Source organism: Meriones unguiculatus, chromosome 1, assembly GCF_030254825.1.
Source record: "Meriones unguiculatus strain TT.TT164.6M chromosome 1, Bangor_MerUng_6.1, whole genome shotgun sequence".
Taxonomy (NCBI): Eukaryota; Metazoa; Chordata; class Mammalia; order Rodentia; family Muridae; genus Meriones; species Meriones unguiculatus.
In genome coordinates this window covers 56,670,517-56,698,501 of record NC_083349.1, presented here as the reverse complement: position 1 = coordinate 56,698,501, position 27,985 = coordinate 56,670,517, and the positions used below count along the sequence as shown (strand labels likewise).

At 47.4% G+C, this 27,985-nt stretch overlaps 2 protein-coding genes across 2 annotated transcripts; both read right to left on the bottom strand.

Moving 5' to 3' along the window:
* Positions 1–986: 986 nt before the first annotated feature.
* Positions 987–27,512, bottom strand: Hoga1 (4-hydroxy-2-oxoglutarate aldolase 1). The gene is made up of 7 exons (XM_021661413.2): positions 27,044–27,512; positions 12,568–12,696; positions 12,296–12,423; positions 11,517–11,651; positions 11,234–11,330; positions 9,297–9,430; positions 987–1,301 (listed from the first exon to the last, which is right to left on the bottom strand). The coding sequence occupies exons 1-7, from the start codon at positions 27,234–27,236 to the stop codon at positions 1,152–1,154; spliced, it is 966 nt and encodes a 321-aa protein (XP_021517088.1). The 5' UTR covers positions 27,237–27,512; the 3' UTR covers positions 987–1,151.
* On the bottom strand, positions 14,504–21,314 carry C1H10orf62 (chromosome 1 C10orf62 homolog). The gene is made up of 2 exons (XM_021661408.2): positions 21,273–21,314; positions 14,504–21,174 (listed from the first exon to the last, which is right to left on the bottom strand). The coding sequence occupies exons 1-2, from the start codon at positions 21,312–21,314 to the stop codon at positions 20,149–20,151; spliced, it is 1,068 nt and encodes a 355-aa protein (XP_021517083.1). The 3' UTR covers positions 14,504–20,148.
* Positions 27,513–27,985: the final 473 nt, after the last annotated feature.

Sequence of the window (27,985 nt, the reverse complement as noted above, 5' to 3'; positions counted from 1 at the left end):
CCAGCAATGTGACTACTCTGGCTGGAATACAGACATGCTCTTAGCACACATCTTTAATCCCAAACAATGAAGGTTAATGTTAGGTTGTAGAAGGAAGCACCCATATTTCAAAGTGACGTCTAATTTTGACAGTCAAGGATACAAGAAAGGGGCTGTGGAATCTTTCTCCATGAATAAGGAAAAGTCACTGAGGCCAGATGTGCGTCAGGGGTGTCCCTGCATGGAGGACTAGAGAGGCTTTTGCAGGAAGCTGTGAAAGTAAAGCCTGGATTTCAGTGGAGACCCCAAAATGTTGGAGACACCAGAGTCACAGAATACCTGCCAGGGAAAGCTACTAGCAGGAGAGAGTATGTTGAGGACAACAAAGCTAAAAGGAATTGGAGATCTGAAGAGCACTTTGACATCAGACAGGGAGATGCAGAGTTTGGAGTGTACCCAGCTTGTTTCTAGATTTGTTTTGCTTCAGTATTTTCTGTTCCAATGTCTCGCTTTTGGAATCGTAATGTATATTCTGTGCCATTGTATGTTGGAAGTATCTGATCTGGTTTTTGATTTTACAGTGAGTCTCAGAAAAGACTTTGAACTTTTGGACTTTAAAGCAGTCTTAAGACTTCGATAGACTATGGGAACTTTGGAATGCATTTTGTGTTATAATTTGGCTACAAGCTTATGGGGGCCAGGGAATGGAATGTGGTTGTTTGAATAAGAATGGCCCCCATAGGCTCATATATTTGAATATTTAGGGAGTGGCACTATTTGAAAGGATCGGGGGGTGTGGCCTTATTGGAGGAAATGTGTCTCTGGAGATGGGCTTTGAGGTTTTTCAAAAGCCCAAGCCAGTCCCAGGAAGACCCCAAGCCTCTTCCTGCTGCCTATGGATCTGGACATAGAACTCTGAGCTACTACTCTAGCACTGAGTCTGCCTTCGTGCCGCCATGTTCCCTGCCATGATGACAATGGACTAAACCTCTGAAACTGTAAGCAAGTCACAATGAGATGCTTTCTTTTATAAGAGTTGCCATGGCCATGGTGTCTCTTCACAGCAATAGAACACAGACTAAAATAAACCCTAATTCCTAATGCTCTTCTCCTCTTCAGGCTGTAGGAACAGGAGTCCCAGACAGCACGGGCCAGATGTCTCCTGCTTGTCATCAAAGCCAGCCATTGTTGCTGAAATCCAGGCGTAGTGCCTCCTCCTCCGTGGGGCTGAGCTCCTGCAAGGGGGCACGGCAGGGGCCGCCATAGTAGCCAAACCAGTCCATGGCTTTCTTCAGCCCTGGTATCCCAAAGCGCTGGGTCACCTGAGAAGAAACTCTTGTTAGAAAAGACTGCACCTCACCTCTGATACACGCCTACCCAGACCTTGGCATCTGTCACTTCATAAAATTGGGGTTCCCACCCTCCTGTAAGGAACTCTAATTTGTGATGTCCAAGGTGCTTTGAGAATCCAGATTTGGACACCAGAAGCAGGTCAGTTATGGAGATGCTCAGACTGGATAAAGAAGCTTCCCTTTGGGGTTTTAGGAGAAAAACCTCTCCAACAAAAGAGGGGCAAAAAGAGGGGCATTAAGCACTCGTGCTGGGCCAGAAGGCTAGCCTAGAAGAAGGCAGCAAGGCGGGGGACCAGAGCACCACCCAATCAGTGTCTCCCCCCCCCACGCACAGCTCCTCCCCAGCCCTATTTAAACGCTTTCACAGAAAACAATGTATCATTAGCCAAAGGAGGTTTGTTGTGTAACTGTATTATTTAATACCTGAGCAACTTCTCTTCTCTAGAAACAAGAAGGCTTGCGTGTTACAGTGCGGCACCTACAGCTACTGTCACAGTTTAAAATCATACAAGAAATTCCACAGAATAAGTAAGGCATCCAGTTTCTTTCCTTTTGTTACAGCAACTGATCAGAAATTTTGGAATAAATCATTGATGACCTAAAAACTAGGAAAGAACTCATTACTTAATAAAGTTCTGTTTGGGGGGGGAGGAAATTTTAGAGGTCCTTGTTTCATAAAGAGTAAAAGCAATGAGATGCTCAGTGGCTCAAGGTTGGGATGGATGATAGCTAACTAGCTCCCAACTATCCACCACTAGAGGGCAGCCATCGTCAGCAAACAGATGTTTTCCCATCCATGATGTCTTAATAGCCTGGCTTTTAAAACCCGGAAGCTTTGTAGGTGCCAAAACCCTCCAGAAGAAGATGGACTCATGCGGGCTGGAGAAAACCTTCTTCCTACCATGGATTTCTTAAGATGTCCAGCATGCTTCCTCCTCAGCCCCAGAGAAAGGGCTAGCTTAGAAAGACCTTAGAAAGTCCTAAATATAACCTGGGGGCAGGAGGCTGACTGGGTGGGAGGGCGGAAGAAGGACATCCCCTTGGACAAGGACAGGGTGATAAAGTGACATCAGGCTGCTGTTGGAGTGTCTGAGCCTACAGCTCAGGCAGCAGCAGCAGCAGCAGCAGGGTACTCCAGGCATTCCTGAGCGTGTGCCCAGGGCTGGCACAGGAGGGCAAAGCCTAAAGGGTGAGGCAGATTGGGATGAGATGACCTCAGAGAGCTTTAATGGCAGCTGGGCGTCCCATCTTCCCAGGGAACAGCCAACTCCGCTTCCTCTGTAAAGGGAGGTGATATTTACACCCAGCCATAGAGAAGACTCCAGCATCAGATGAGAAAACACCACTAGTCAAGGTAGCCCCCAAGACCGCTGGAGGCACTTAACTCCTCCTGCCCGGCAGGATGCAGGTGTGGAGCTGGGGGGATTCTCTCATGTGAGGGGAGGGGAGGGGGAGAGCCAGGCCTTCTCCTCAGTGGAATGGCCGGTAGAATAGGCAGCCTGAGCCTAGCTTTAGCTGTCCTTCCTCTAAAGGCAAGGAGAGGATCAAGATAGGAAGATCTAGAGCATTCCCAGTGCCTGCTACAAAGTGTCCACAGCTCTGTACTGTACAGATAGCTGGAACTGCCTCTGATACAAAACTTAAAAAGCAGAGGTCCAGGCCTGTCATACCAGTAGCCCAGGAGCCTAAGGCAGGAGGATCACAACTCCATGGCCTTGCCTGGGTTATAGAGAAGTTCAAGGGCAGCCTGGGCAATGTTTTGTTTGTTGCTTTGATTCTGTTTCTAGAAATAGATTTAGGGAAGAACTGTTTTAATGAGTTTGTTCCCATTAAAGTCATGAAAGTGAAACGATAAGAAATTGCTTAGGTATATAGAAGACACTTAAAACTAAAATAACAAATGTCTAAAATAACAAATGTCCTCAGCTTTATATATCTACTTTGCTGTATATTACTTTCAACTACGTGACTGTTCAGGGTGGGAAATTCACAAGTTGGGAAATTTCTTAAACTTTTACATTGAAGGAGATAAAGAGATTTAACTGGGCATGGTGGTGGATGCTGGTGATCCCAGTATGCAAGGAGGCTGAGGCAGGCAGATCTCTATGAGTTAGAAGCTAGCCTGGTCTACAAAGGGAGTCCAGAATAGCCAAGGCTACACAGAAAAACAATCTCAAAAAAACCAAATTAAAAAAAAAAGAACATTTGTGCTCGTTCTTTCCAATGGCTATGGAGGAACACTGGACAATACAGAAAACAGGCAGCAGCATCCATTCAAGTTGTGGGACACACATCTTTAATCCCAGCACTCAGGAGGCAGAAGCAGGTGGATCTCTGTGAGTTCCAGGCCAGCCCAAGCTACACAGAGAAACCCAGTCTCAAAAAAACATATAAGAAAACTCGATAGACTGAAGAGGGGACCTCAAGCCCCAAGGAATACCACCGCGGTGAGTGCCCTGGTTCAGACATTGAGACTGAAGATAAACCATAAAATGCCAGTTGGCATGACCAATAAAATTCCCAACAGGATCTGGGGAGGATGGCTCAGTGGGTGAAGCACAGGCCAGGCAGGTGTAATGACCTGAGCTTGGTCCCTGGAGACCATATAAAGGTAGAGGAAGAGCTAACACTATCAAGTTGTCTTCTGACTTCCACGTGTGCAGCAGGGCGTGCGTCTGCCACCCCAATAACAATAACAAAAGGGTTTAGAAGTTCCAACAAGGCATGCTGGAAAGATGGTTCCGCAGCTACGGACACTAGCTGCTCCTCTAGAGGTCCTGAGTTCACTTCCCAGTTGTAGTGACAATTTTGGAACTTTGGTTTCTTTTAAAAACACAGAAATAAGAATATGGTTTTGTTTTAATTGCAGGTGTGGGACTATGGGATTTCTTTGCAACAGCTGACTATGATTTGCCTCGTGTGGTAGCAAAGGCGTGATTTTGCCAGCTGCAGATAGTTTAAATTTGCAATTCTGGGGACTTTTCAGAGAGTATATAACCCTCAAGAAGCATGGGGGTTATTGGTTGTTTGTTAATTGTTGTTGGTTGAGGTTTGTTAAGCAATCATGCACAAAGGAAAAATAACAAGAAATTAGATAGCCAGACGAGGTGGCCCACACTTGCAATCCCAGCACACAGGAGGATCTCTGTGAGTTCAAGGCCAGCCTGGTCTACAAAGCAGAAACCCTGTCTTGAAAAACAAAAACAAAAATAACAAAACAAAAAACATGTCCTGACAATGAAGATTAAACTTGCCCCAAGGAACTAAACATCCCTGATTAGCAATGATAACATTTCCCCCTTTCTGACTCCTGACTTTATTCAGGGATCTCTTTTCTTTCCTTTTTATCCTTTTTTCTCTCTTATCTAGTGTTAGGAGTTGAAAGAGAAAAAAGAAAAGGGATGGAGAAGGATGGGAGAAAGAAGAATCCACAAAGTAGCAAAGACCACATGGCACATCCATCTATAACTATAGTCCAGTTACAGCCATCTATAACTATAGTCCAATAATCCCATTACATCACCAAGGCCACGCATTTCAACTGGAGAATTCCATGAGAAAGAATCATCACTACCAGGAAACAAAAGAGCAAGGAACGCTTCCTAAGTTCATTTGATAAAGTTAAATCAAACCCAGTGGGGAAAGAAGGAAGAATGGGAGGAAGGAGCAAGGGGAGGAGAGAGAAAGGAAGAAGAAAAAAATAATCATTATTCCTCATGAATATACACATAGAAATTGCTAGCAAAATATTGATAAATGAAATTTCAGCAATATATTAAAATAAATACATGCTCTGACTAAATGAGGTTTGTTCCAGGGATGCATATGTTTGTCAGTGATTAGCCAGGCACATGCCTGGAATCCCAGCACTCTAGAGGCAGAGGCAGGCAGGTATCTGTGAGTTTGAGGTCAGCCAGGTCTACATGGTGAGTTCCAAGACATACAGAGCCATGGAGAGGGACTGTCCCAAAAAAACAAAACAAAACAAAAGTGAAGAGATGGCTCAGCAGCCAAGAGCATGTGTTGTCTTGCAGAGGACCCTGGTTCAGTTCTCAGCACCCACACAGGTAGCTCACAACCATCTGTAACTTCAGATAGACTCCATGGCCACGAGGCATACATATGGTTGCACATATACACATGTAGGCAAAACACCTACACACATAAAAAAATAAGTAAATATATTTTTTAAATTGGTTATATAGCCCACCATGTCAACAGGCTAAAGAACAGTCATGTGATCATGTAAGTCGATGTGAAAAAACATTTGACAAAATCCAGCTGTTGGAGTTGGTCTAATGCTAATTATTGGCCCTCAAGATCTAGTTACTGCCCGCCAGACATACCCATATTTGTTTGTGTAAACCTGCCTAAAACATTATACCTGGTTGGTTCATTAAATAGCCTATACCTGGGCAGGGCAGAATGGGGTAGACATGGCAAAGGTTCCAGGGCTTTGGAGAGAATCACAAGAAATGGATGGATGGAAAGAGGAGGAAGGAGGGCACCATGCATGGAGAAAAAAACACATGAGCCAAGAGGAAGAACTCCAATAATGGCGTGAAAAGGCCCAGATGAAAAATAAAAGCAAGTATAAGATTATGGATGGAAGATAGGATGGTTAAGGAGGATGGCATTGGAGGGGGGATGGGAGATGGATGGTGAGGTAATTTAGACAGTGTAGGCAAGATCAATAAGGCAATTATAAAATCTAACAGGTGACTGTGTCTTATTATTTGTGACAGTGGGTTAGATAATATTGTGATAATCTTAGGGCTATTGATAAACATTTTATAGCCAACACTAATTTTTTTAAGATTTATTATTTTATTAGATATACAGTGTTCTGCATGTACACCTGAACACCAGAAGAGGGCACCAGATCTCATTATAGATGGTTGTGAGCCACCATGTGGTTGCTGGGAATTGAACTCAGGACCTCTGGAAGAGCAAGCAGTGCTCTTAACCTCTGAGCCATCTCTCCAGCCCCAACACTAATTTTTGATTACTACAACATTCAGCACTCATTAATGCCTTGAAAACTAGGAATAGAGAGTAGTAGCCTCAGTTTATAAAAAGCATCTACAAAAACCCAGAGTAAGTGATATACCTGTGATGAGAGACTAGGTGCTTTCTCTTTAAAATCAGGAACCAGAAATTTTATCCAGCCTCGTACAGAAAGTCCTAGTTAGTGCAAAAAGGTAAGAAAGGCAAATAGAAGACACAGATCGAAATGGACACAATTAACTCTCCACATGTGTAGATGATTTGAGTGAGCTTGTAGGGCTGGGAATGTAGTGCAGCGATATGGCAATTTTCCTAGCATGCTTGAGGCCCTGCGTTTCATCTTCATCACACACACACACACACACACACACACACACACGAAAGAGAGAGAATTGCGTTTCTAAATACTAGCATAGTAGCAATGAATATATAGAAAGTGAAATTAAAATACCATTTTTCACTTGCCCCAAAAAACATAAAGTGGTTGGATGTGGTGGTGACTGACTTTAATCCTAGCTCTTGGAAGGCAGAAATGAGTTCCAGGCCAGCCAGGCCGACGTCATGACACATAGCTACCCACTTTTCGAACTATGTACAGAACTTCTTTGAAGAAAACTACAAAGTACTGAATAAACAAAGGAGATTTTAAAAAGGAGAGAATGCGCCATGTTTAAAGATCGTTGCACAGAGAGGACAGTGCAATTCCTAGTAAAATTCTTTGTAGATGTAGACAAACTTATTCTAAAATTAATATGGAAAGACAAAGGAACCAAATACGTAAAGCAATTTCAATGAAAATAAAGAACAAAACAGGAGGAAGCAGCTGTTAAAAGACTTACTGGAACCTTCCTCTGCAGCTGCAACCGTCCAGCCTGCAGCAGGGTGGAGGTATGGACACACAGATCAACGGAGAGAGCAGAGAACCCAGGAATAGATTCTCACAAATCTGCCCCACTGGTTTTTGAAAAAGGCAGAAAGGCAGTTCAATGAAGGAAAAAAAAAGAGTTTTCTCAACAAATGGTCTTGGAGGCAATGGATATACATAGACAATAAAATAAAATAATAAAATAAAATAAAAAAAGGAACCTTGACCAAAGTCTCAGGCTTTGCACAAAAATTAACTCAAAATAGGTCACAAACTTTTACATCATAACTATAAAACTTTTAGGAAACTAAGTAGGAGAATACATTTAGTAACTAGAGCTGAACAAAGACTTCTTAATCTTGATATTAGTAGTATGATTCGTGAAAGAAAATACTGATAAATTTAACATAAAATTTTTTAATTAAAAAAAACTTATTTTTTTTTTAATTTAAAACTTGGTTGACCAAAAACCTGTAAAGAAGATGAAAAAGACAAGCTGCACATTAGGGGAAAATATTTACAAACACACATACAACAAAGGAGTAGGCTGTAAACTTAACAGTCAAGAAAGACATTCACTTAGAAAGTGGGCAAGACAGAACACCACAAGAAAACACACAGAATCAACTAAGCTGGTCCCACAGGGGCTCACGGAGGCTGAACTGCCAACCAGGGACTGCATGGGACTGGCCTAGGCCCTGTGCATGTCTGTCACAGTTGTGCTGCTTGGGCTTCTCATGGGACTCCCAGCAGTGGGAACAGGGGCTGTCTCTGACTCTGTTGCCTGCCTTGGAAACCCTTGCTCCCTACTGGGCTGCCTCATCTAGCCTTAATAAAGAATAATCCCCTAGTCTTACTGCAACTTGATATGTCAAGCCCAGTTGATATCCACCGGAGGCCTCCCCTTTTCTGAAGAGAAAGTGGGGAGGAGAAAAGGAGGAGGGAAGGGGGAGGAAAGGAGGAATTGGAAACTGATCAGGATATAAAGTCAATTAATTAATGTTAATTAATTAACTCAATTACTTGATTAAAAAAGGAAAGAAAATGGTCACGAGACCATTAGGCTGCACTTGGGCAGAAGAGCACATGTCTGTCTTGTGTGAAGCTTGGGCACAATTTCCAGGACCAGAAAGGAAAAAGAAAAAGGGCACAGGACAGAAACAGATATTTGAGTGAAAAGGCCGTGACAAACAAATGCATGAAAAAGATGTTCAATGTCCTCAGTCACATGTGACTACCCAGCTGTCAAGGACTGAAAAAAGACAGTACAACAGCCATGCTGGTGGCTGCAGAATCACGTAACTATCCAGCTACTCAGGAGGCTAAGGCAGGAGTCTCCCAAGAGCCAAGCAAGGTCAGTGTGACTCCATTTCAAAACAAATAAAACAGCTAGGTGCGGTGGCCCACACCTGTAGTCCCAGCACTCAGGGAGGCAGAGGCAGAGGCAGGCAGATCTTTGTTAGTTTGAGGGCAGCCTGGTCTACAAAGCGAGTCCAGGACAGCCAAGGCTACACAGAGAAACCCTGTCTCAGAAAAAAGAAGAAGAAGAAGAAGAAGAAGAAGAAGAAGAAGAAGAAGAAGAAGAAGAAGAAGAAGAAGAAGAAGAAATGAAAGCAAGGATGTACTTTCTGTATTTTCCAGTTTTGATCTTGACCAACATTCCCAGCTAAGTCCTCCTTGACCTGCGCAGAAAGAACCGGAATACATGCTTTGAACTTCAGAGCACACCATCCTGACAATTCCCCTGGAAAATCAGAGTATCTCCAGTGCTCCCTGCCGTCCACTCTGATTTTTGTTATCCATCCCCCGTCAGGCTGTCGTAAAGGCCATGTTGCACACTCTCTGGGTTTTGAACTCTAGGTATAGTCCCAGAGTTACTGATGTTGCCATCACTTGGGCATCTTCAAAGGGCTGGGCTTTAACTGCCGTTTAGCATGGACATTCCAGTGAACACCAAAGCTTGGAGTGAGACAGGGCTCACTCTCTCTGCAATCGGGGTTTCCCAAGGGAGACGTTAGGGGTTCCCACACTGGGACATCCTGAAAGGGAGGGATTGAGCAGGGACCCTGTCCCAGTGCAGGCCGGGAGCTCACCGCAGTGTTGGGCTCGATGAGGCGGTGCTGCAGTGTCTGGGCAGCTTCCCACTGCCCGGTGAGGCAGAGTCTCTCCAGCTGGCACACCTGGGCCCCCAAGACATTGGCCAGGCCACATATGCCCCCAACAGCTCCTGCCCAAAGGAGACACAGAACATCGGTCAGGATCACTTACCACAGAGAATGCCGAACTCTGGGCCCCGTACCTTTTCATTTGGGGAACACAGGAGGCAGATTCCTATTCTCTTTGGGCCATGCCACAGGCAAGCTCTGTGTTCAGAGTATGTATTTTCTGAGGCAAAGGCTGCCTGTATGTCGCAAATGAGAAATCTGCATGCCGGTTGCTACTCAGAGCCAGAGGCAGGGCAGGGAACACAGTCCGCAGGACAAACCTCCCCCTACCTCCCACCCACCTGTTCCCCCATCAGGATCTTGACACTTTAGAGGCTGAGGAAAGAGGAACTGGAGTGCTGCGATCTTATCCGTCCAGTTAACTGAGCCACTGCTGACAGCGAGCAGGAGAACGCTGTACACACGGGGTTGGGAGCTTGGGCATCTCCTCCCCTTTGCTTCACGATGTGAAATTCAGCCTTTGTGACTCTGAGATGAGTTGGGAGTGACCCTAAACATAACGGCTCAAGACTGGGAGAAAGACAGTTTGGGATGGGCCAGTATGTTGCCAGTTGTGACATACCTACCACAGGGCTAGCGAGGTAGTGCAGGGAGTAAAAGGTGCATAATAGTTAGGACCCAAGTTCAATCCTCAGGACTTACATGGTAGGAGAGAAACAACTTTCCAAAGTTGTCCTTTGACCTCCACATATGTGCCGTTAAACATGTGTGCGCACACACACACACACACACACGCGCGCGCACACACACGTGTACAAAATAAATAGAATATAATTTTAAAAAAATGAATGAGAACAAATTTATTTAAAAAACAAAAAGACACTTATAGACAGGCATGGTAGTATACACCTTTAATCTTAGCACTCAGGAAGCGGAGGCAGATGGATCTCCAGCCTGGACTGCATAGCAAGTTCTAGGATAACCAGGGCTACACAGAGAGATCTTGTCTCAAAACAAAAACAAAAACTACTTATTATGGGCTGGGCACTGTGGCAGATGGAGCTGGCCCTCTAGCCCTCCAACCCTCACAAGATAACGTCACCTTTTAGGGGAAAGGGTAGGTCCAGTGAGGGCTGGTGTCTTGGCTTGGATGAATAATGGCACGGCTAAAACTGCAGCTCAGTTGCCTCATCTCCAGAGCCTGTGCCTTCCCCACCTGTATTCTCAGGAGAGAGCGACAAGCGCCGCCCCCTTTCACCTTAGAGACTGTACAGTGGTAAAGGGAGACATGCAAGGACCTTGACCGAAGATGAAGTCTGCAGAGCCTAGAGGTAGTGTCTCCCACAGTGCCAAAACATCCACCCAGATCCCAGCCCGCTCATGCTTCTGTCCCTCTGCCCTACCCACCAGGGCTGAGTCCCACTTGAACCCAAAGACCAGCTCTCAAAACAAACAGGAGCAGCTGGTCTAACTGACATTGCTGGGAAGCTGGGCTGGAAGAGGATCTGAGCAGATAGCTAAAGATCCCATCCCAACCCCCCCCCCAGGTCAGACAGTTCATTCTGTCCCATGGACAGAGGCAGGAGAAAGCGGACTCCTGGCCTAGAACAGAGGCCTAAGACCTCTGCTCCCAGAGAATGATTTACAGGGTGAGCTTAGAGGAGCTAATTCTGTCATCTAAGCATGGAATTTGGAACTTTACCAACTGCAGGCATCCGTACAAGCCAGTGCTGTACTCACAACCCTCCCCCACGCAAAAGGGTCAGGCTCAATCTCCCAGAGTTGAAACAACTGTTTTCCTGCAGACCCAGATGCCTGGATGCATCTTGGTTGTTAGGACAGTTGGAGAGCAGCAGGAGGCTTACCCACAGCATAGCTGGCCAGGAGGGAGCCAACTGAGCCAGCCAACACCTGGAAATCCTGCTTGCTGGTCTTGTGAACGATCAGCCCGATCTTGGTCACCTGTAGCAGTAAACGCTACGTGAGAGCTGGGCCCAGAACCACCTACCTGGATGAGTGGGGCACGTGCTGTCAAAATACAGCCCGGCAGCCAGGGCAGGTGCCTGCCTGTGATCCTGGCACTGGGGAGGCAGGGGCAGGCAGAGGGAGGGGGAGGAGGTCCCCACCCTGGGAGGTGCTGCCACTCACATCTCCACCGCTGTCCTTCAGGCCCATGATGTTGGGGTGCTGAGACAAGGTCACCACCGCATCCACAGGCAGATCTAGCCCCGTGTTCGCCGGGACACTGTACAACACCACAGGGATTGGAGAAAGATCAGCAACCTGCGGGCGCAGAGAAAAGGAGGGGACTGCCTGGACTGCGCTGTGCGGGTTCCGGTGACCGCGTCTGCCTCCGAAGCGTGGGCAGCCACAACAGGGTGGTTCTGAGTGGAGTCTGAACGTCACGCACAGCTCAGAGCTGCTCATGCTGCCGATCTCACGTGACCCTGAAGCCGCGCACAAGGCAGATGCTGTTTTCTTCCCTGTTTTATCTTTTGAGTGTTATTTTTATTACTTTTAACCACGTGTATTTGTGTGGGTATGTGCACACAAGTGCTGGTGCCCTCGGGGGTCACAGGTGTTTAATCTCCTGGAGCTGAAGTTGCATGTGGTCGCAGGCCCAGCACGTGGGTGCTGGGTTTTGAAACTGGGTCCTCTGTAGGGACAGTGAGAACTCTTAACCATGGAGTCATCTCTCCTCCTAATCTCCCTATTTTAACGGGAAGGAAACTGATACAGAGAGGTTAGGTAGGTGGTCTAAAGTCACATAGCTGGTGTATGATGACATTACGCCTATGTCCTGGAGTGGCTTTAACATGACATAGGCTCTCCACCCCACTCCTAGCTTCTCCTCAGGCACAGCCTCCATCTCTGTCAACCTCCTCTTGGTCCCAGGCCTCTGATCCCCGCCCACCCTCCCCACCTACCTTGGTGTAGTGGTGAATGAGGGCTGCGCTGCTCATGCGGCCACGATAGTAGCACGGAGTCACCACCATGACGGCATCAGCCCCGACCTGAGCCATGCTGACAGTCATCTCTACGGTGGCTTGAGTGGCTGCAGTGAGGGAGAAGGCAAGCAAAGCGAGCCTCAGCGCATCCCAAACAAGAGACATCCCCCAACCTCAGGGCCAAGGAGCCTGGATCTCCCCACCCCCACCCCAGCCCGGCAACCCCAGGTCCCAAGGCATTGTGTCCTCACACTCGCAGCCAGAGCCGGCTATCAGGAGCTTGTCCTTGGGTATGGCCTGGCGCACGCGGCTCACCACCTCCAGGCGCTCCAGGCTGGTCAGGAATGGAAACTCTCCAGTAGAGCCCTGGACCACGAAGCCTACAACAGAGCCCCATCACTGCAGCTCAGGCGCCTCCAACCTCTCAGGGACATCAGGACGCCGCCCGGATTGCACAGTCCCCGGAGTCACTTCCCCACCATGGCTTTCCATCCACCCTTCCCATCCCTGTCCTGCCATAAACCAAAGCTTCCCAACAGATACAGCATGCCCTCCATTTTCCTTCCACTGAAATGTGTTTATTTTCTTTTTCATGTCTTTTTACACTTGCAGCATACATAAGGACCGCTGAATAAGATGATTTATGCTTCAGAGAAATGGGGCCAGGCTTACATAACCACCTGGGGGGGGGTGTCTGGTTTTGTTTAGCATTGTTTGTCTGTGCAGCATACAGAGCCCTGATTCATTTGCCGTATTTCTATCAATGTTCAATTGCGTGGTTACACTGCCCTTTATTTTACATTCTCTCCTGAGACATTTAGGCTTTCCTTCTTTTTTGCTATCATAAATGATGCTGAAATGAACATTTTCTGGAAAGATCTGTGTTTATGTCTAGGAATTCCTTTTTGGAGAGGCATGTCTGTGTGCAGCTTCCTGGGCTCCATGCTTCCTATTAATCAACTCACACCCCACAGCACGAAGGCTCCCGGCTGGTGTTCACCCACACCAACTCTGGGCATCCTCAAAACTAACTTTTGTCAATTTTCTGTGTCAAGGTATCTCCTGGCATTTTCTCCTCTTTCTTTTTATCACCCTCTTGGTTTGGTTTGGTTTGAGACAGGGTCTCACTATGTAGCCTTGGCTAGCCTGGAATTCATAAAGAGCTATCTGCCTCTGGGATGCTAGTTTTAAAGGCTTGTGCTCCCACGCTCGGCTCGCCCTCCAGTTTTAGCAACCGTTTGTTTGAGAGGTGTCTTAACACACCAGTTACAGGTGTCAACATTTTCATTTCTCTGAAAGCCAAGCAGAGTTGATACTCTTCCGCAGAGTGGGGGAGGAATGAGTATTAGAAGAGTCACTTCCTCTTGTGTGAATCACTTCCTCTTTCTTTTCCTTTTCCTTTTTCTTCTCTTCTCCATGCCTGGGATGCTTAATTTCAGTTGTCAATTTAGTGAGCTCTAAAATCACCCAGGAGACAGGGATTATTTTGATTAGGTTGTTTGAAGAGGGATGACCAGTCTGCTGTGGGCAGGACCATGGATGACCAGTCTGCTGTGGGCAGGACCATTCCCTTGGGTTAGCATTCTGGACTGTATAAAGAGGAGAAAGTGAGCTGAGCACACATGGTCATTGCTCTCTGCTTTTTGATTGTGTGTGCAATGTGACCACCTGCCTCAAGCTCCTGCTTCTGGGATGCTCACCCCTCCAGGATGGAGTTTAACCTCAAATAATAAGATAAAACAAAACCCTTTATCCCTTAAGATGCTTTTGTCAGTATTAAGTCTCAAACCCAGAATAAATGGCTGAGGTGCTTATCCAGCACACCAAAGCAGAACTGACCACCAGATTCTCCCAGTATCCCTCACTCCCTACCTGTTACTGGTTACAGCTAGCACACCTTGTCCACTACCCCCGACCCCAACTCTTAGCCAGGGGCTGGGCTGCCCTTCCCCTAGAGGCTCTTCCCTATATAATCCAACCATTTTGGTTACCTGCTCCTCTTACTTTTTGTCTTCTTGGCTACTGAATCTTGTTTCCTCTCTCTCCCCTCTCCCAGCCCCTTCCATCTCTCCGCATGGCTCAGGGTCATATCCACTTTGGACTGTCCCAGATGTCTCTGCCTCTGGCTATGCTCTCCCCTTTATCTATAATACATTTTCTCCTCTGCCATACCTACAAGCAGTCATGTCCTTTTCTCTTTCTTTCTTTCTTTCTTTCTTTCTTTCTGTCAGGGTTTTTCATCAGTGTCAGGAAAGGTAACTAAAACCTTCTGTAAAAATAAACAAACCAAAACAAGACCAAACAAACAAAAACAAAATCCCACTGTGTCTGTAATCCTAGCACTCAGGAGGTGCAAAATAGAGAATCGAGAGTTTAGGGCCAACCTGGGGGATATGGGAGACCCTGTCTCAAACAAACAATAAAAAGTACTGTACAATTACAGGACACTAGGATTTTTTATTTTATTTTTATTATTTATTTATTTATTTTTGGTTTTTCAAGACAGGCTTTCTCCTGGACTCACTCTATAGACCAGGCTGGCCTTGAACTCACAGAGATCTTACCTGCCTCTGCCTCCCAGAGTGCTGGGATTACAGGCGTGCAGCGTGTACCACCTCTCCCGGCTGTAACTAGGATTTTAAATAAATAGGTATTTGGGAGAAGAAAAAGCCCATAAAGCTGGGAGCTGTATACCAAATTAGCTTACCAAATCCATGCCATACAGCTGTGTGATAAGCCCTAAATTTAATGGGGCTTCCCAGCAGTCGCTGCTAAAAGGGAAATGTGATCGTTGACAGATATGCAGCTGCCCAGAGAAACACAGAGTTTCCTGGCACTGAGACCAAGAGAGAGTGTTCCTGTGAGTCACCCTTCAGGGGACACAGCGTGATGTCCACTCAACTTCATACCACACACCTTTTCCACGTTGTTCATGGAAGTGTTAGGCTCCACTGAGAGGGCTGCCAAGGAGCCCTCCCATGGGGCGTTAGGTACTTGTTGAAACAAATAGTGTTTGGCCTCAGCTAGATCCTGTCACCTCAGGGTCAGTTCCTCGGGACTGGGAAGGTAGAGCCTCCTTGTTTTGCTATGTGAGGCTTCACTGTCCCGTCCCCTTTGAAGAATCTGCTTGTCCTGGTTAAGGGTTCCATTTAGCCAACACTGAACCAACCCTCAACTATTTCAAGACTGCAGTCTTACCACTTGTATTTAGTTGTTGCCATTATCTGCTACCTCAAGCTGGGCAGGCTTATACTATGATCCCTAACACAGCCACGGTCACTCTCAAGTCACTCTTCCTCTGGTAGTCAGTTCCAGAAGCCCTTGGGCTTCTTGGGTGCATCTCAAAGCGGGACTGTATAGGACTGGTGCCCTGGGAGGCAGCAGCAGGCCCCGTATTCCTGTCTCCTGTGGCACAGCCTCACACTCTCACCTGGATGCCTCTGGAATCAGGAACTAGACCTATGCCTGGCCCCCAAGGCATGCAGACTGGGAAGTTGTCACACCTCCAAGTCTCCATCTTCTTTCCTATGAATTGACAAGTCATTTCAGCCCTACATTACAAAGTTGTTTTAAAGGCTCAGCTAAAAAATTGTCCCAGAAAGTACTTTGATGTCTGGAATTATCAAAAAGCGCCTCCTTCAGCCTGGCTGCATGTCCAATCACAGGCCCGATACATTTGCATCGATCTAAAGAGGCTCAAAATAAAAGACCCTACACACCAAGGGTGAGGAGAGCAGCGGCAGAGCAGTCGGTAGGATTGTTGGGGCACAGACTTTAAGTCAGAAAAACCAGGACAGCCAGTGGTAGTTGTGCAAGCCTTTGATCCCAGTACTTGGTGAGGCAGAGGCAGGCAGATCTCTGTGAGTTCAAGGCCAGCCTGGTCTACAAATTGAGCCAGGAGCGCCAGGGCTACACAGAGAAGCCCTGTCTCGAAAAAACCAAAATCAAACAAACAAAACAGAAAAACCAGGGACCAGCTCTCAGCATGGCCTTCTCACCAACTGAGGTCTTGAGAAAATGGCTTAACCAACAGGGATGGAGGCACACACCTATAACCCTAGCACCCAGGCCCCCAAGGCAGGAAGATTATGAATACAAGGCCAGGCTGGGATATATAAACAAAGAGAAGGGGGCGGGGAGTTTGGAGAGATGGCTCAATTCTTGCTGCTCTTCCTGAGGACCCAAGTTCAGTTCCCAGGTGTCAAGTGGGTAGTACATGACTGCCCGTGATTTCACCTCTAGGGGAATCCAGTGCCTTCTTCTGGTCTATACATAGACACAAACACACACACATAGACACACACACACACACACAAAAGAGAGAGGGCAGACATACATACACAAACACATACAAATTAAAATATATTTTTTAAAAAGAGAGAAAAGAAAATGGCATAGCTTAAGCTTCCTTAACTGAAAAAAAAAATGGATATACTGGTATTTTTCTCAAACAATGAAGTTAAAATGAGATACTCTTTGTAAAGTACCTGTACTAGGGCCTCATGATTAATGGAGGTCAGGGACAATCCTTTCATACCTTTAAAGCTCACTTAAAGCAAGGGTGTGGCCGGGCCAGAGGGGAGCACTTCTCACCTGCCGCCCCCGAAGCTGCTCAGGTCCGGGAGGCCTGAGAAAGGTGCTGAGTGGGGCTGGGGCTGCATGGGGTGATTTACTGTGGCCAAAAGGAGGTACAGTGTCTCAGGAGGGGCATCCCTGGGTACTGTTATGGCCCCTTGATGCCTCACCATGGCTTCCTCCTCTAAGGTGCCACGCAAGGGCCCATCTGTGGGTCTCTGGCCTCTGAGCCTTTCTCCTCTGAGCTTCCCTTCCTTGTCGTTGTGGTCACCTGCAAAGAGGTTCTTCGGAGCCCTTCAATCACTCCAAGGGACCAGGCAAGCTTTCTCATCCTGGCCTCTTCTGCAAGATGAGGGCAGATGAACTCCAAAGTCCTCCTTTGCTCCAAGTCCATTGCTCAAAGCCATTGTCTGGCTTTCTCCTCACCCTTCACCCATCTCCTAATGTTCCCTGTCCATCAAGACTGGGGTTGTCTTGGAGACCACTTGCTTGGTTTGTGTAAGGCCCTAGTTAGATTCCTAAGAATCCCAAAAGCAAATCTGTCCGGGTTCTCCCCATCCATAAGACACTGCCATTCTCCTGCCTCTGAACAGCACTTCCTGGTATGACTTTTTGTATTGACCTCAGCAGAGATCCCTCAAACTCTGAGAGCTGTCAAGTGCCTCCAATCCCTGTTCCTCTGGGCCCTGCAGCCCACAGCTTCTTGATGCCCTACTGTGTGCTCCTCTTGCCTGGCCTGGAATCACTTAATCAAGGACAGGGGCCCTGCTCATCAATACAGAGTCACTGAGACTGGTGTTGAGAATTAGTTGTATAAAATGACATTCTATATCTTAGTTGGAGACTAGCCTGGTCTACAGAGCAAGTTCCAGGACTGCAGAGCCATGCAGAGAAGTCATTTTTTTTTCCTGAGGCAGGGTTTCTCTGTGTAGCCTTGGCTGTCCTGGACTGGCTTTGTAGACCAGGCTGGCCTTGAGCTCAGAGATCCACCTGCCTTTGCCTCCCGAGTGCTGAGATTAAAGGTGTGTGCCATGATTCCCAACCGCTCTCATGCTTTTTAGTCAAGTTTTCACCCTCCAATACTTTCCCCTGTGATTGACCTTTTTTTTTTTTTTTCTCAAATAAATTGTATTTGTGTCTGTGCATATATAGGTGCACGTGTGTTGGGGGGGGGTGTAGACTTTATATGTGTCCTTGTGGCGGCCAAAGGACAATCTCAGTTGTTTCTGTCCAACCTGTTTCTCAGATAGTCTTTGCCTAGCCTGGAGCACCCTAACTAAATCACGCTAACTAACCAGAGAGCCCCAAGGATCCACCTGTCTCTGCCTCCTCATTATAAAATTTTATGAAATATTTAAAATATGCAATTAGCTGGGCTCAGTGGCACACGCCTGAAATCCCAGCTCTAGGGGAGGCAGGTGGATCTCTGTGAGTTCGAGGCCAGCCTGGTCTACACAGCAAGTTCAGGACAGCCAAGGCTACACACAGCAACTCTGTCTTGAAAAAATACAAAAAACAACAACAAAAGTGCAATTATAGGGCATTCCTCCTATGGAACCCCTCCCACTCAAAGAAATTCCTTTTCAGTTTTCATAAGTTTACATTTATTCTGCTGAAAATTATGTAAATAAAATTTCATATACATTTGGGGCAGTTGAGATGGTTCCGTGGTGGTGAAAAGCTCTTGCCATCATTGCCTTGATGATGAAAGCCTGAGTTAAATCCCTGGAGCCCATGTAAACCAGGAAGAAATGACTCTAGAAAACTGCCCTCTCATCTCCACACCTACATATCATATGCCAACAGCAAATTTTAAAAATTTAAAATGTAATTCATGCGAATTCAAACTAGTAATGTCCAGAAAATAAAAATAATACTTCCCATCTGAACTCCATGAAACCAACCGACCCCATTTACAGTGTTTATGAACTTGGCTATCTTCAGTGATTAGCTCCAGGGGTCTAAGGCTCACCAAGTGGTGACCCCTGGTAAATCTGAAACAGATTCAAGTCTATGTCGAAGATTTACTTGGTGTTAGGCAGTGACTTGTGGACCTGTCTAAAGAGTCACACAAGTGGTTGCTTGATTCGGGAGGAGAGTCTCATTTCTTACTCATTGAGGCCCAGAAGCCAGACATAGGGAGGAAGCCAAGCTTGTGGGAGGACAGAGGAGGCACAGTGTGTGAGCTGAAGAGGACAGGGAGACAAGCATTGGATGGACATCAGGGACTGTGGGACTGGGGGACAAGCTTGATCTAAGATTTCTTACTACATCATCTCGGGGGAGTTTATCTCTGAACCTTGGGGATCTTATTTATAACAGAGAATACATTCCTTACGGCTGTGGTTTAACAAAAGCTAAACATCTACTTAAAACAAAACAAAACACAGCAGAGCACTCGGGAGGCAGAGGCAGGCGTATGTTTGTGAGTTCAAGGCTAGCCTGGTTTACATGGTGAGTTCCAAGACAGCCCGAGCTAAAAAACATAAACATTAAACATAAAACACCAGTGGAAGCTGCAAGTAGTCTGAATATTGGTAGCAGCTACAGTAGCCACAGGCACGATTCAAACAACGGTGACATCACCCAGTTGGGTCTCATACAGCTTTACTGCTTATGGACACGTGGATCCCCACAGACCCTAGAGACTTGAGATGGCACCAAACAGATGGGCCGAAGTGCACCCCCCACCCCCGGCTGACATACTGTCTGCTGAAAGCCTGTCCCTGGGCCCCTCTTCTCCAGCACCTGGTTGCATTCTGCTCTGGCAACACTAGGCAGGTATGGTTGAGGTCTCTGGCGGTACCTTAATCCTATCACCCGAGACCTGGAGGAAACTGGCTGGTCATAAGTCTGGTGCAATGAGAAGGTCTCCAGCCAAGGCCCGCTTACAGAACTGCTGGGGACACACCCTCTCCTCCAATCCCGCCCGGAACTCGGCGGGCCACAGAGCCCCTGGACACAGAGTAAGGGCATGCAGGGCTTTATTGGCTCTCTTCAGGCATGAGGAGTCAGTGTGGGGCTTGTGGCTGCTCCTGAAATCTGCCTCATGTCTTCTCTCGTGGGTCTTCAGGGCCCTTGGGCTGTTGGAGCTGCGTCCCTCCCTCCCTCCTTCGTGACCTCTGCCGGGTAAGAAGTAGCAGGGATTTGGACAGCAGTCTCGCACCCTGACCACGTAGGTTTCCCCATAGAAGAGAAAACAGGGCTGTGCCCATGAGCCGGCCCTGCTGGGGGAAGGGGCGCATGGTTAAGCGGCTTCAAGAGTCATAGATTTGGTGGCTGCGGTTAGGCAGGCTATGGCTCTGATGGCTTGGGTGACCCGGCTGACCCTGGTGACTCTGGTGGCTTGAGTGGGCTGGATGACCCTGGTGGTTTGCGTGGCCCACATGACTCTGGTGGCTGGAGTGGGCTGGATGACCCTGGTGGTTTGTGTGGCCCACATGACTCTGGTGGCTGGAGTGACTTGGAAAAGCCTGGTGGTTCACGTGACCTGGATGATGACCCTGGTGGCTGGAGTGAACAGTATGATTCTGGTTGCTTTGGTAGCCTTGGTGGATCTGGTGGCTTTGGCGGTTCTGGTGGCCATGGCGACTCTGGCCGTAGATGGTGTGTGTTTGGTTGGCCCCAGCTATGGTGGTTTCCCGGTGAGAGAGGAAATTCCTTTTCAGCTTTATCTCTACCTCCTCCAGAGCCTTCAGATCTTCTGGGGTGACGTCCCTGGATTCCAAATGGCCTGCATTCTGGTAAGCCGAGGAGCGTTGCAGAATGGAGTTAGCCACATGACGCCCTTTGGCATCGATCTCCTTGGTGCAGGCAGCCACCGCAGCCCATGTCTCATCCTCCATGCATGAGGACTTTTCTGACTCCCTCTGGGTCTCTTTGATCACTGAAGCCCCAGATACCTTCTGTTTGCTGGCAAAGGAATCTCTGCGCAGAGTCACTCCCCCTTCTCCATGTGTGGAGGTGAGGGTCTCCTTGTGGATAGTGGTGCTGTTCTCTCCTGGCCTTGCAGGTTGGTGGGCACTGGCATTGACACAGCGGTAGGTGGGCAACCTCTCTTCCGAGAGTCGGCTAAAGTGAGATTTGATCCAGCTGTTATTTGCTCGGATGGACTCCGGAGACTTATCTCCTGTGCCCTCTAAGCCTGCCTTCTTTTTTCTCCACTGAGACCATAGCACAAGTCCTCCACCTCCAAGAAGGAGGGCAATCCCCAGCACCACCTTGCATGATGGGTGCTGGAGTAACTCCAAGAAGTCCTCCAGGGCCCTAAGCCTCACGCAGAGCTAAGAGCACACTGGGAATGTCGGAGCCCAGATGGTATGGCTCATGCTTGAACAGGCCGGAGCCCTGCGGATGTCTGGCAGGCAGGCTCCCGCCTTACCCTACCTAGGATGCTCGCTGACGCCTCAGCAATGAACCCCATTGTGAGGAAGGCGGCTGGGGGTGGGGTGAGGCGAGGCCACCCCACCACTCAGACCTAGTTTGGCAAGCCTTGTGTAAGGACTAGGTCATGTCTCCTGTCCTCAGTGGAAAGACTGTGGTTTACTTGGGAGACTCTTCTGCCTTCTGCTTGCAATGCATTCTACTGCTCTGTCCTGCCCACATTCCAGTCTTTGGTCTCCCTCATTCCTGATCTAGTGGCCCTCACAGGACAGAGGACACTGAGTCAGTTTGGCTATTACAAACTGAGACGCCCTTAGCTGGCCTGGCATCCATTCATGGTTGATAACTATAGTACCTTCTACCCAGGCCCCGTCTCTGCTGTCAGTACAATGTATACCATTTCCTACATCCCTCGCTAGTACAGGGAAGAGCTCAGAAAGGAACGGGCCCAGGAAGGAGTTCATTCTGGAACAATATGAGGTCACAATCCAGAACAGACAAAAGTGGGCTGAAGAGGCAGAGCAGATAGGATAGACCAGGGCCACTCCATCTTGCCTGAGTGATATCTGCAAACCCAGAATTTTGCCCCTGGTAAACATGATGAAGTAGGTGGGCTGGCTAGCCAGGCTTGCCACAGATGCCTGTACAATCCTGAGTAATTCCCATGTATTTGGGGCTAAAATAGACCTGGACTACTGTTTACTTCGAAGCAAATAGCACACTTAGAAAGGCCCAAATGGTCCTTGTAAAAGTTATGTGATTTGGAGGTAGAAAGGTAGATCAGCACTTAAGAGCACTGGCTGCTCTTCAAGAGGTCTTGAGTTCAATTCCCAGTGCTCACATGGAAACTCACAACCATCCATAATGGGATCTGATGTCAATTTCTGGCATGCAGGAGTACATGTAGAGTGCTTGTATGCATAAATAAATCCTGTTTTTTTGTTTGTTTGTTTTGTTTTTCCCCAAGACAGAGTATCTCTGTGTAGCCTTGGCTGTCCCAGAACTCCCTCTGTACACCAGGCTATCCTCAAACTCACAGAGATCTCCTAAGTGCTGGGATTAAAGGTGTGCACCACCATTGCCCTGCTCCTGTCCCCACGGACCCGGCACCTCTGATTTCCTCTGGCACCTGAAGTCACGTGCCCACACCCATATACAGGCACACACACCTACAGAAAATTTTCAAAAAAGCATTTCTTTTTAAAGTTGTTGCCAGCGGTGGTGGCACATGCCTTTAATCCCAGCACTCAGAAGGCAAAGGTAGGCAGGAGTTCCAGGACAGTCAGGGCTGTGCAGAGGGTCTCTGTTTCAATCTCTTACACCCATTCTCAAAAAACTTGTCATTTGAAATGTCGTCTTTAATCAATAATATATATATAATATATATATGATATATATAACATATATACTTATATGTTATAATATATATTATATATAACATATATACTTATATGTGTTTATATATATATATAAATGTTATAATATATATTATATATAACATATATACTTATATGTGTTTATATATATATATATATATATATAAATGTTTCATCTTTCAGAAGAAGGAGTGGTCCACTCTGTGTGTGAAGGAAGCAGGATAAAGTTTAGGAGCCTTCACCTCTGCAGCCTTGCTGAAAAGCCCTGTGACCATCCGCTAAACTCACTGGAAATAACAACTCAAAGTCCACTTCAGAGGCTATTATTGACAGGAGCAGGTCCAGGGCCAGTGGCCCTTCTAAACAACCCCTCCCTCCAGCCCTTGCTTATAATTTTTTAAGCTTTGTTTTTATTAAAAATTTTAAATTTAAAATATAATCACATCACTTCCCTCTTCCCTTTCCTCCCTCCAAGCTTTCCTGTGTCTCCCCCTTTGCTCCTTTTCAAATCGATAGCCTCTGGTTTTTTATTGCTACATACGTGTGCACACATATACTAAATAGAGCCTGCAGAGTCCACGTGTACATGATTTCAGGGCCGACCGCTTTGCACTGGATAAGCAACGAGGGGTTCTTCCCGGGAGAAGTGGCTAATCTCAGCAGTCAGTAGCTAGGACCCGTGAGATTGCCACCTCCCAAGCTAGCCTATCTATCAATACTGTCATTATTCAGGCCTTGTTTAGGCATGCCATATTTGGTTATAACTTTGATTTTTTTTTTTCCCTAAAAGTTGTTTTAAAGCTGAAGATTACAGAAACCATTACTTAAGATCCTTTCTTTTTTTTCTTTCTTTCTTTTCTGGTTTTCTCTGTGTAGACCTGGTGCTCCTGGAACTTGCTGTGTAGACAAGACTGGCCTCAAGCTCACAAAGATCCACCTGCCTCCGCCTCCAGAGTGCTGGGATTGAAGATGTGCACCACCACACCTGGCTTCAAGGCCCATTTTTGTAACCACCAGATGCTATGAACAGCACTCAAGTCCGAGTTCTGCATGTGCTAGGAAAGCTGAAGAGCAGACCCTGGGCTTACTATGTGCTTACACATAATAAGCTTTCTTGGTCTCAGCAAGCTGCTTCTGTGTATGACTGACAAGCTTTCACCGAGTTTATCCTTTTCTTAACTACTGAAGACACTTCTTACCTACAACCGAAGACCCACTTTCACTTTCAAATAACAAATGGTGCTTAGTTTGTCATGGCTGACCACTAAAAGCAGCCACTGCCTATCTTTTAATTCTTCCTTATGATCTGTTTTTTTTTTATTTCTTTTTTGAAAGATCTATGTATCTATTATTTGTACAGTATTCTGCCTGAATGTGTGCCTGCATGTTAGAAGAGGACACCAGATCTCACTACAGATGGTTATGAGCTACCATGTGGTTGCTGTGAATTGAACTCGGGACCTTTGGAAGAACAGCCAGTGCTCTCAACCTCTCAGTCTTCTCTCCAGCCCCCTGTTTTTTGTATTATAATGGAACTATTGCGGTCCAGAACTGACATGTATTTCCTATATTTCAAACAGAGGCTAAAGGTTCTCCATACTCTTTCATTACTTATTGTGGGTTTTATATGATATTTGATAAGTTATTAGCTAATCTGCCTAAAAATAAAAATTATTTTACATTCATTTATTTTGGGGGGTAGCGTATGTATCGTGGCATGGGAGCGCATGTGGAGGTGAAAGGGTGACTTGCAGAAGCTGGTTCTCTCCACCTTATGTAAGTTCCAGAGACTATATTTACATTATCAGCAGCAAGAGCCCTAACCCAGCATGTCATCTTGCCAGCCCCTTAACTTTCAACTTAAAAGAATACTCTTCATTTATACAATCAGCACAAATTAGGAATACTTTAAAAATAAGAACAAAAATGAACTAGCTAGGTAGTGGTGGCACACACCTTTAATCCCAGCACTTGGAAGGCAGAGGCAGGAGGATCTCTGAGTTCCAGGACATGCTGGTCTACAGAATGAGGTCCAGGACAACCAGGACTACACAGAGAAACCCTGTCTGGAAACAAAACTAAACTAAACAAGGAGAACTACACAGCTTCAGACCGTGCCTTCAAGAATGCTCTGTGTTCACTGAATCACTTGGGGAAGGTTCTTCCCTCCTATTCTGAGGGCTTTCTGCCCACACTGATACAAAGCAGCATGTGAAAGCTGTCTCCATCTGCCCCTGAGTGTTGGAAAGCACAGTCCATTCCAGAAGGCAAGAGAAACAAATTCAGTGTTTGGCTACATGTCGGAACGCTGACAGGTCCCTCTCACTTTACGTCTTTTATGCCAGCTCCATGGCTGGCCATCTTGGGGGAATTATGTTGAGTTCTGTGGCTGAGAGCCTGAGGCTCTTAGCTCCTGTTTCTCAAGCGAGGAAACTGGATCGCAAAGAGGCTGTGATTCCTCAGCTGCTATGATAGCCAGACCAGCTGCCATAGAGGACAGTCAGCAGACCAGGCTGGCCTCAGACTCAGAGATCTTCCTGCCTCCCACAGCCCCCAGCTTCCTGGTACGTGGTTAATGGAAGATCAGACACCATAAAGAACCCATGAGCTAAATCCCCCTAAACTGTCCAGGGCACCCCATGCTGGTTGCAGGAGTTAGGGAAACAAAAGGGAAAGTTCAACGACAAATTCTGGAGGTCTCTGTGAAATCCTGAACACAAGATTTCAGAAACACAATGGATACGAAAGCCAGTCTTCCAGTCCCTGCATTACAGTGTCCTTGACCCTTAAGACAAAGCAGAGTGCTCTGTTCAAAGCTAAGGATTATCAGGCTTTGCTTTAAGGGAATCAGTCCTCAGCTCCACTCCAGTCACCGTAAGCAAGCTCTAGTAGACACACTGCCCTCCTAAGTGTGAGCACCCCCTTGCCCCTTGACAAACACACATATCACCTGGGTACTGAGCTATGAAGGGGACTCAGCCAGGCCAGTGGTCACTGTCACAAAGCACAAAGCAGCTTTGTTACAATGTTGAATGAAAAAAAAAATGAAGGACTGACTGTTCCTAGGTATGGTGGAGGAGAAAGTTTATTGTAGATGAAAGGGATATCTACTTGGAACTCTGGGAGAGTTCCAAGTAGATATCACCCTGACTCTTTCTCTTTCCCTCCCCTTCCTCTCCTCAGAAAAGGAAAAGGAAAGGGAGAGGGGAGAAAAGGGAGCCAGGTGCAGCAGCCAGGAGGTAACTAAATGGGTAACCAAAGTAGCTAGATTTTGACAACCAAAGAGCCTCTAGGTGAAGGGCATCTCAGTTCCTGAGCTGGGGATGGGAGGGGTAGGTAGAGGGTGGGTATGCCAGCCACACCCTGTAACAGGTAGAGAGTAAAGGATGTTGGGAGAACCTGCTTTGATTTGTCAAATAGATACTCAGCCATTTGTCCCAGGGCTTGAGAAATCACAAACGTGACTTGTAGTTTTAATAATTATCATTACGGGAATCAATACCTTCAAATGTCTGGCTCTCTAAAATTTAGATCATGCTTTCACTCAGGTCCATCCAGATTCTTCTTCTGGCTACCCCATGGAAGAGCATTATCTATCATTCCCATGTGTCATATGGGTAAACAGGGTTAGAGTGTCCCATATAGTAAGGTCATTGGCAGAGCAGTGATTGGAAGCTAGAGTTTTGCATCCTAACCTCCTCAGTTAGGGCCACAGTGTTCTCAAAACTGGTGCCCACCAGACACCATTTGTTGGGATAATCTCAGAGGGGAACTTAGAAGGAGGTGTTAGAGTCAGTGTGCAGAACGGAGCTTGTCATCAGCAATTAAAATCTCAGCTCAGTTATGCATTAGCTGAGTGGCCTCGGGGGCAGTGACCACATTTCTGGGAGTCCACGGTCCCACCTCTGAGCTGGTGCCATTGACAGCACTGACCCTGGGTGGATGGAGTAGGGAGGAGCAGGGCAGGGGTCTGCCATTTTCTGCCTTCTTTTACTGTACTTGTGGCTGTGAGGCAGACTGGAATCTCACAAATAAGATCTGGTCTGTGGCCTCAGAATGGAGACCCATGTGTAAAACAAAAGGTGAATGAGAGGAGCCAGCACACTTAGAAGCAGTTTCTGCCAGGCAGGCTCAGGAAAAAAGGAGGCAGACACTGGCTGCACTGTTATGTGACCCGGCTGGTGCCTTCTCTTCAGCAGAGGATAGACAAGGATGTCCTCATTCAGTGTCCCATGTCTTTACCACAGTAACCCTGGGAGCTAAGAAGGTACCTTAGCCCTCCATAGTTGGGGAAAGGAAGGCAGGTGAGGCTCTGTCCAAGGTGCCAGAGCTGGGTCGTTCCCTCTCACATCCGCCCCTACCCACAAATCTAGCTCCCCAATTCCCCTCTTACCTCGAAACGGGAAGGTGCCCAGTTTGTTCAGGTTCTCTTCCAGTTTCCCATAATCTACCTCTGCGGTGGCGGTGAAGGGGGTGGTCACGGGTGGGTAGATGCCGGCAATGTCTACCTTCCGCCCCTTCGCACTCCTAGACAGGCTCCTGCTCAGCCCCTGCCTCATGGAGGCCCAGATGTGGGGGCCCAACATTTCTGCAGGAGGCCTGAGGCCCAACTGTCTATGACCACGGGGGAACCGAGTTTGGACTCCTTTTCCTCACCACTGTTAATGATCAACGTACCCAGTTAAAATTTTGTCTCCCCACCCAACCCCTTGTGGGCATGGGGCGGGAGAAGGTTGCAGCTTTGCACCGGGTGTCCCAGGGTCAGGGGCGGGCCTAGAGTCTCCAGGCTTCCTAGTCTTCCCTGCTAGGAAGCAGCTGGAGAAATGCCACAACTCTGGCCCGAAAGAGAACTGGCTCTTGGGGTTTCAACCCAAAAAGTATCTCTGACAGGGCTCGGGGCGGTCCTCCCACAGCCCCAAGGGCAAGAGCCACGCCCAACCCACGCCAGCAGCCTACACTCGCACCCTCTTTAGGCTGGCCTGAGCCTGGCGCAGCTGATTGGCTGAGTTGGCCTGTCCCCGCCCCACTGTAGCCACGCACTCGCTGTTCCAGAAGTTGTGAAAAGCCACTCCTCCACTCCTCCTATCTTCCAGGCTTCTGCCAAGGCGCCCAAGCCGGCCACACACAGACACCCGCTCAATGGGACAGTCTTAGAAATGGGGGTGCTGAGGATGAGTATACCACAGAGTGAAATATATCACAACCCTGCCCTAGGGATTAGGAAAGAAAAGCAGGGTGACCGGCACAAAGCAAGGCCAGACCAGAGCAGGGGGACCTGCTGCTCCACATTCCCCTTGTTCCCAAGTTCACCCTAACACCCAGTCTTTCTTCCTAT

Coding starts and splice junctions, on each gene's coding strand:
- C1H10orf62 (XM_021661408.2), bottom strand. CDS start 21,314: ATGGGGTTCATTGCTGAGGCGTCAGCGAGCATCCTAGGTAGG. Junction 21,175..21,272: donor CAGCGAGCATCCTAGGTAGG/GTAAGGCGGGAG, acceptor GTGTGCTCTTAG/CTCTGCGTGAGGCTTAGGGC.
- Hoga1 (XM_021661413.2), bottom strand. CDS start 27,236: ATGTTGGGCCCCCACATCTGGGCCTCCATGAGGCAGGGGCTGAGCAGG. Junction 11,652..12,295: donor TCATTCACCACTACACCAAG/GTAGGTGGGGAG, acceptor CTGCGCCCGCAG/GTTGCTGATCTTTCTCCAAT. Junction 1,302..9,296: donor TCATCGAGCCCAACACTGCG/GTGAGCTCCCGG, acceptor GTTTCTTCTCAG/GTGACCCAGCGCTTTGGGAT.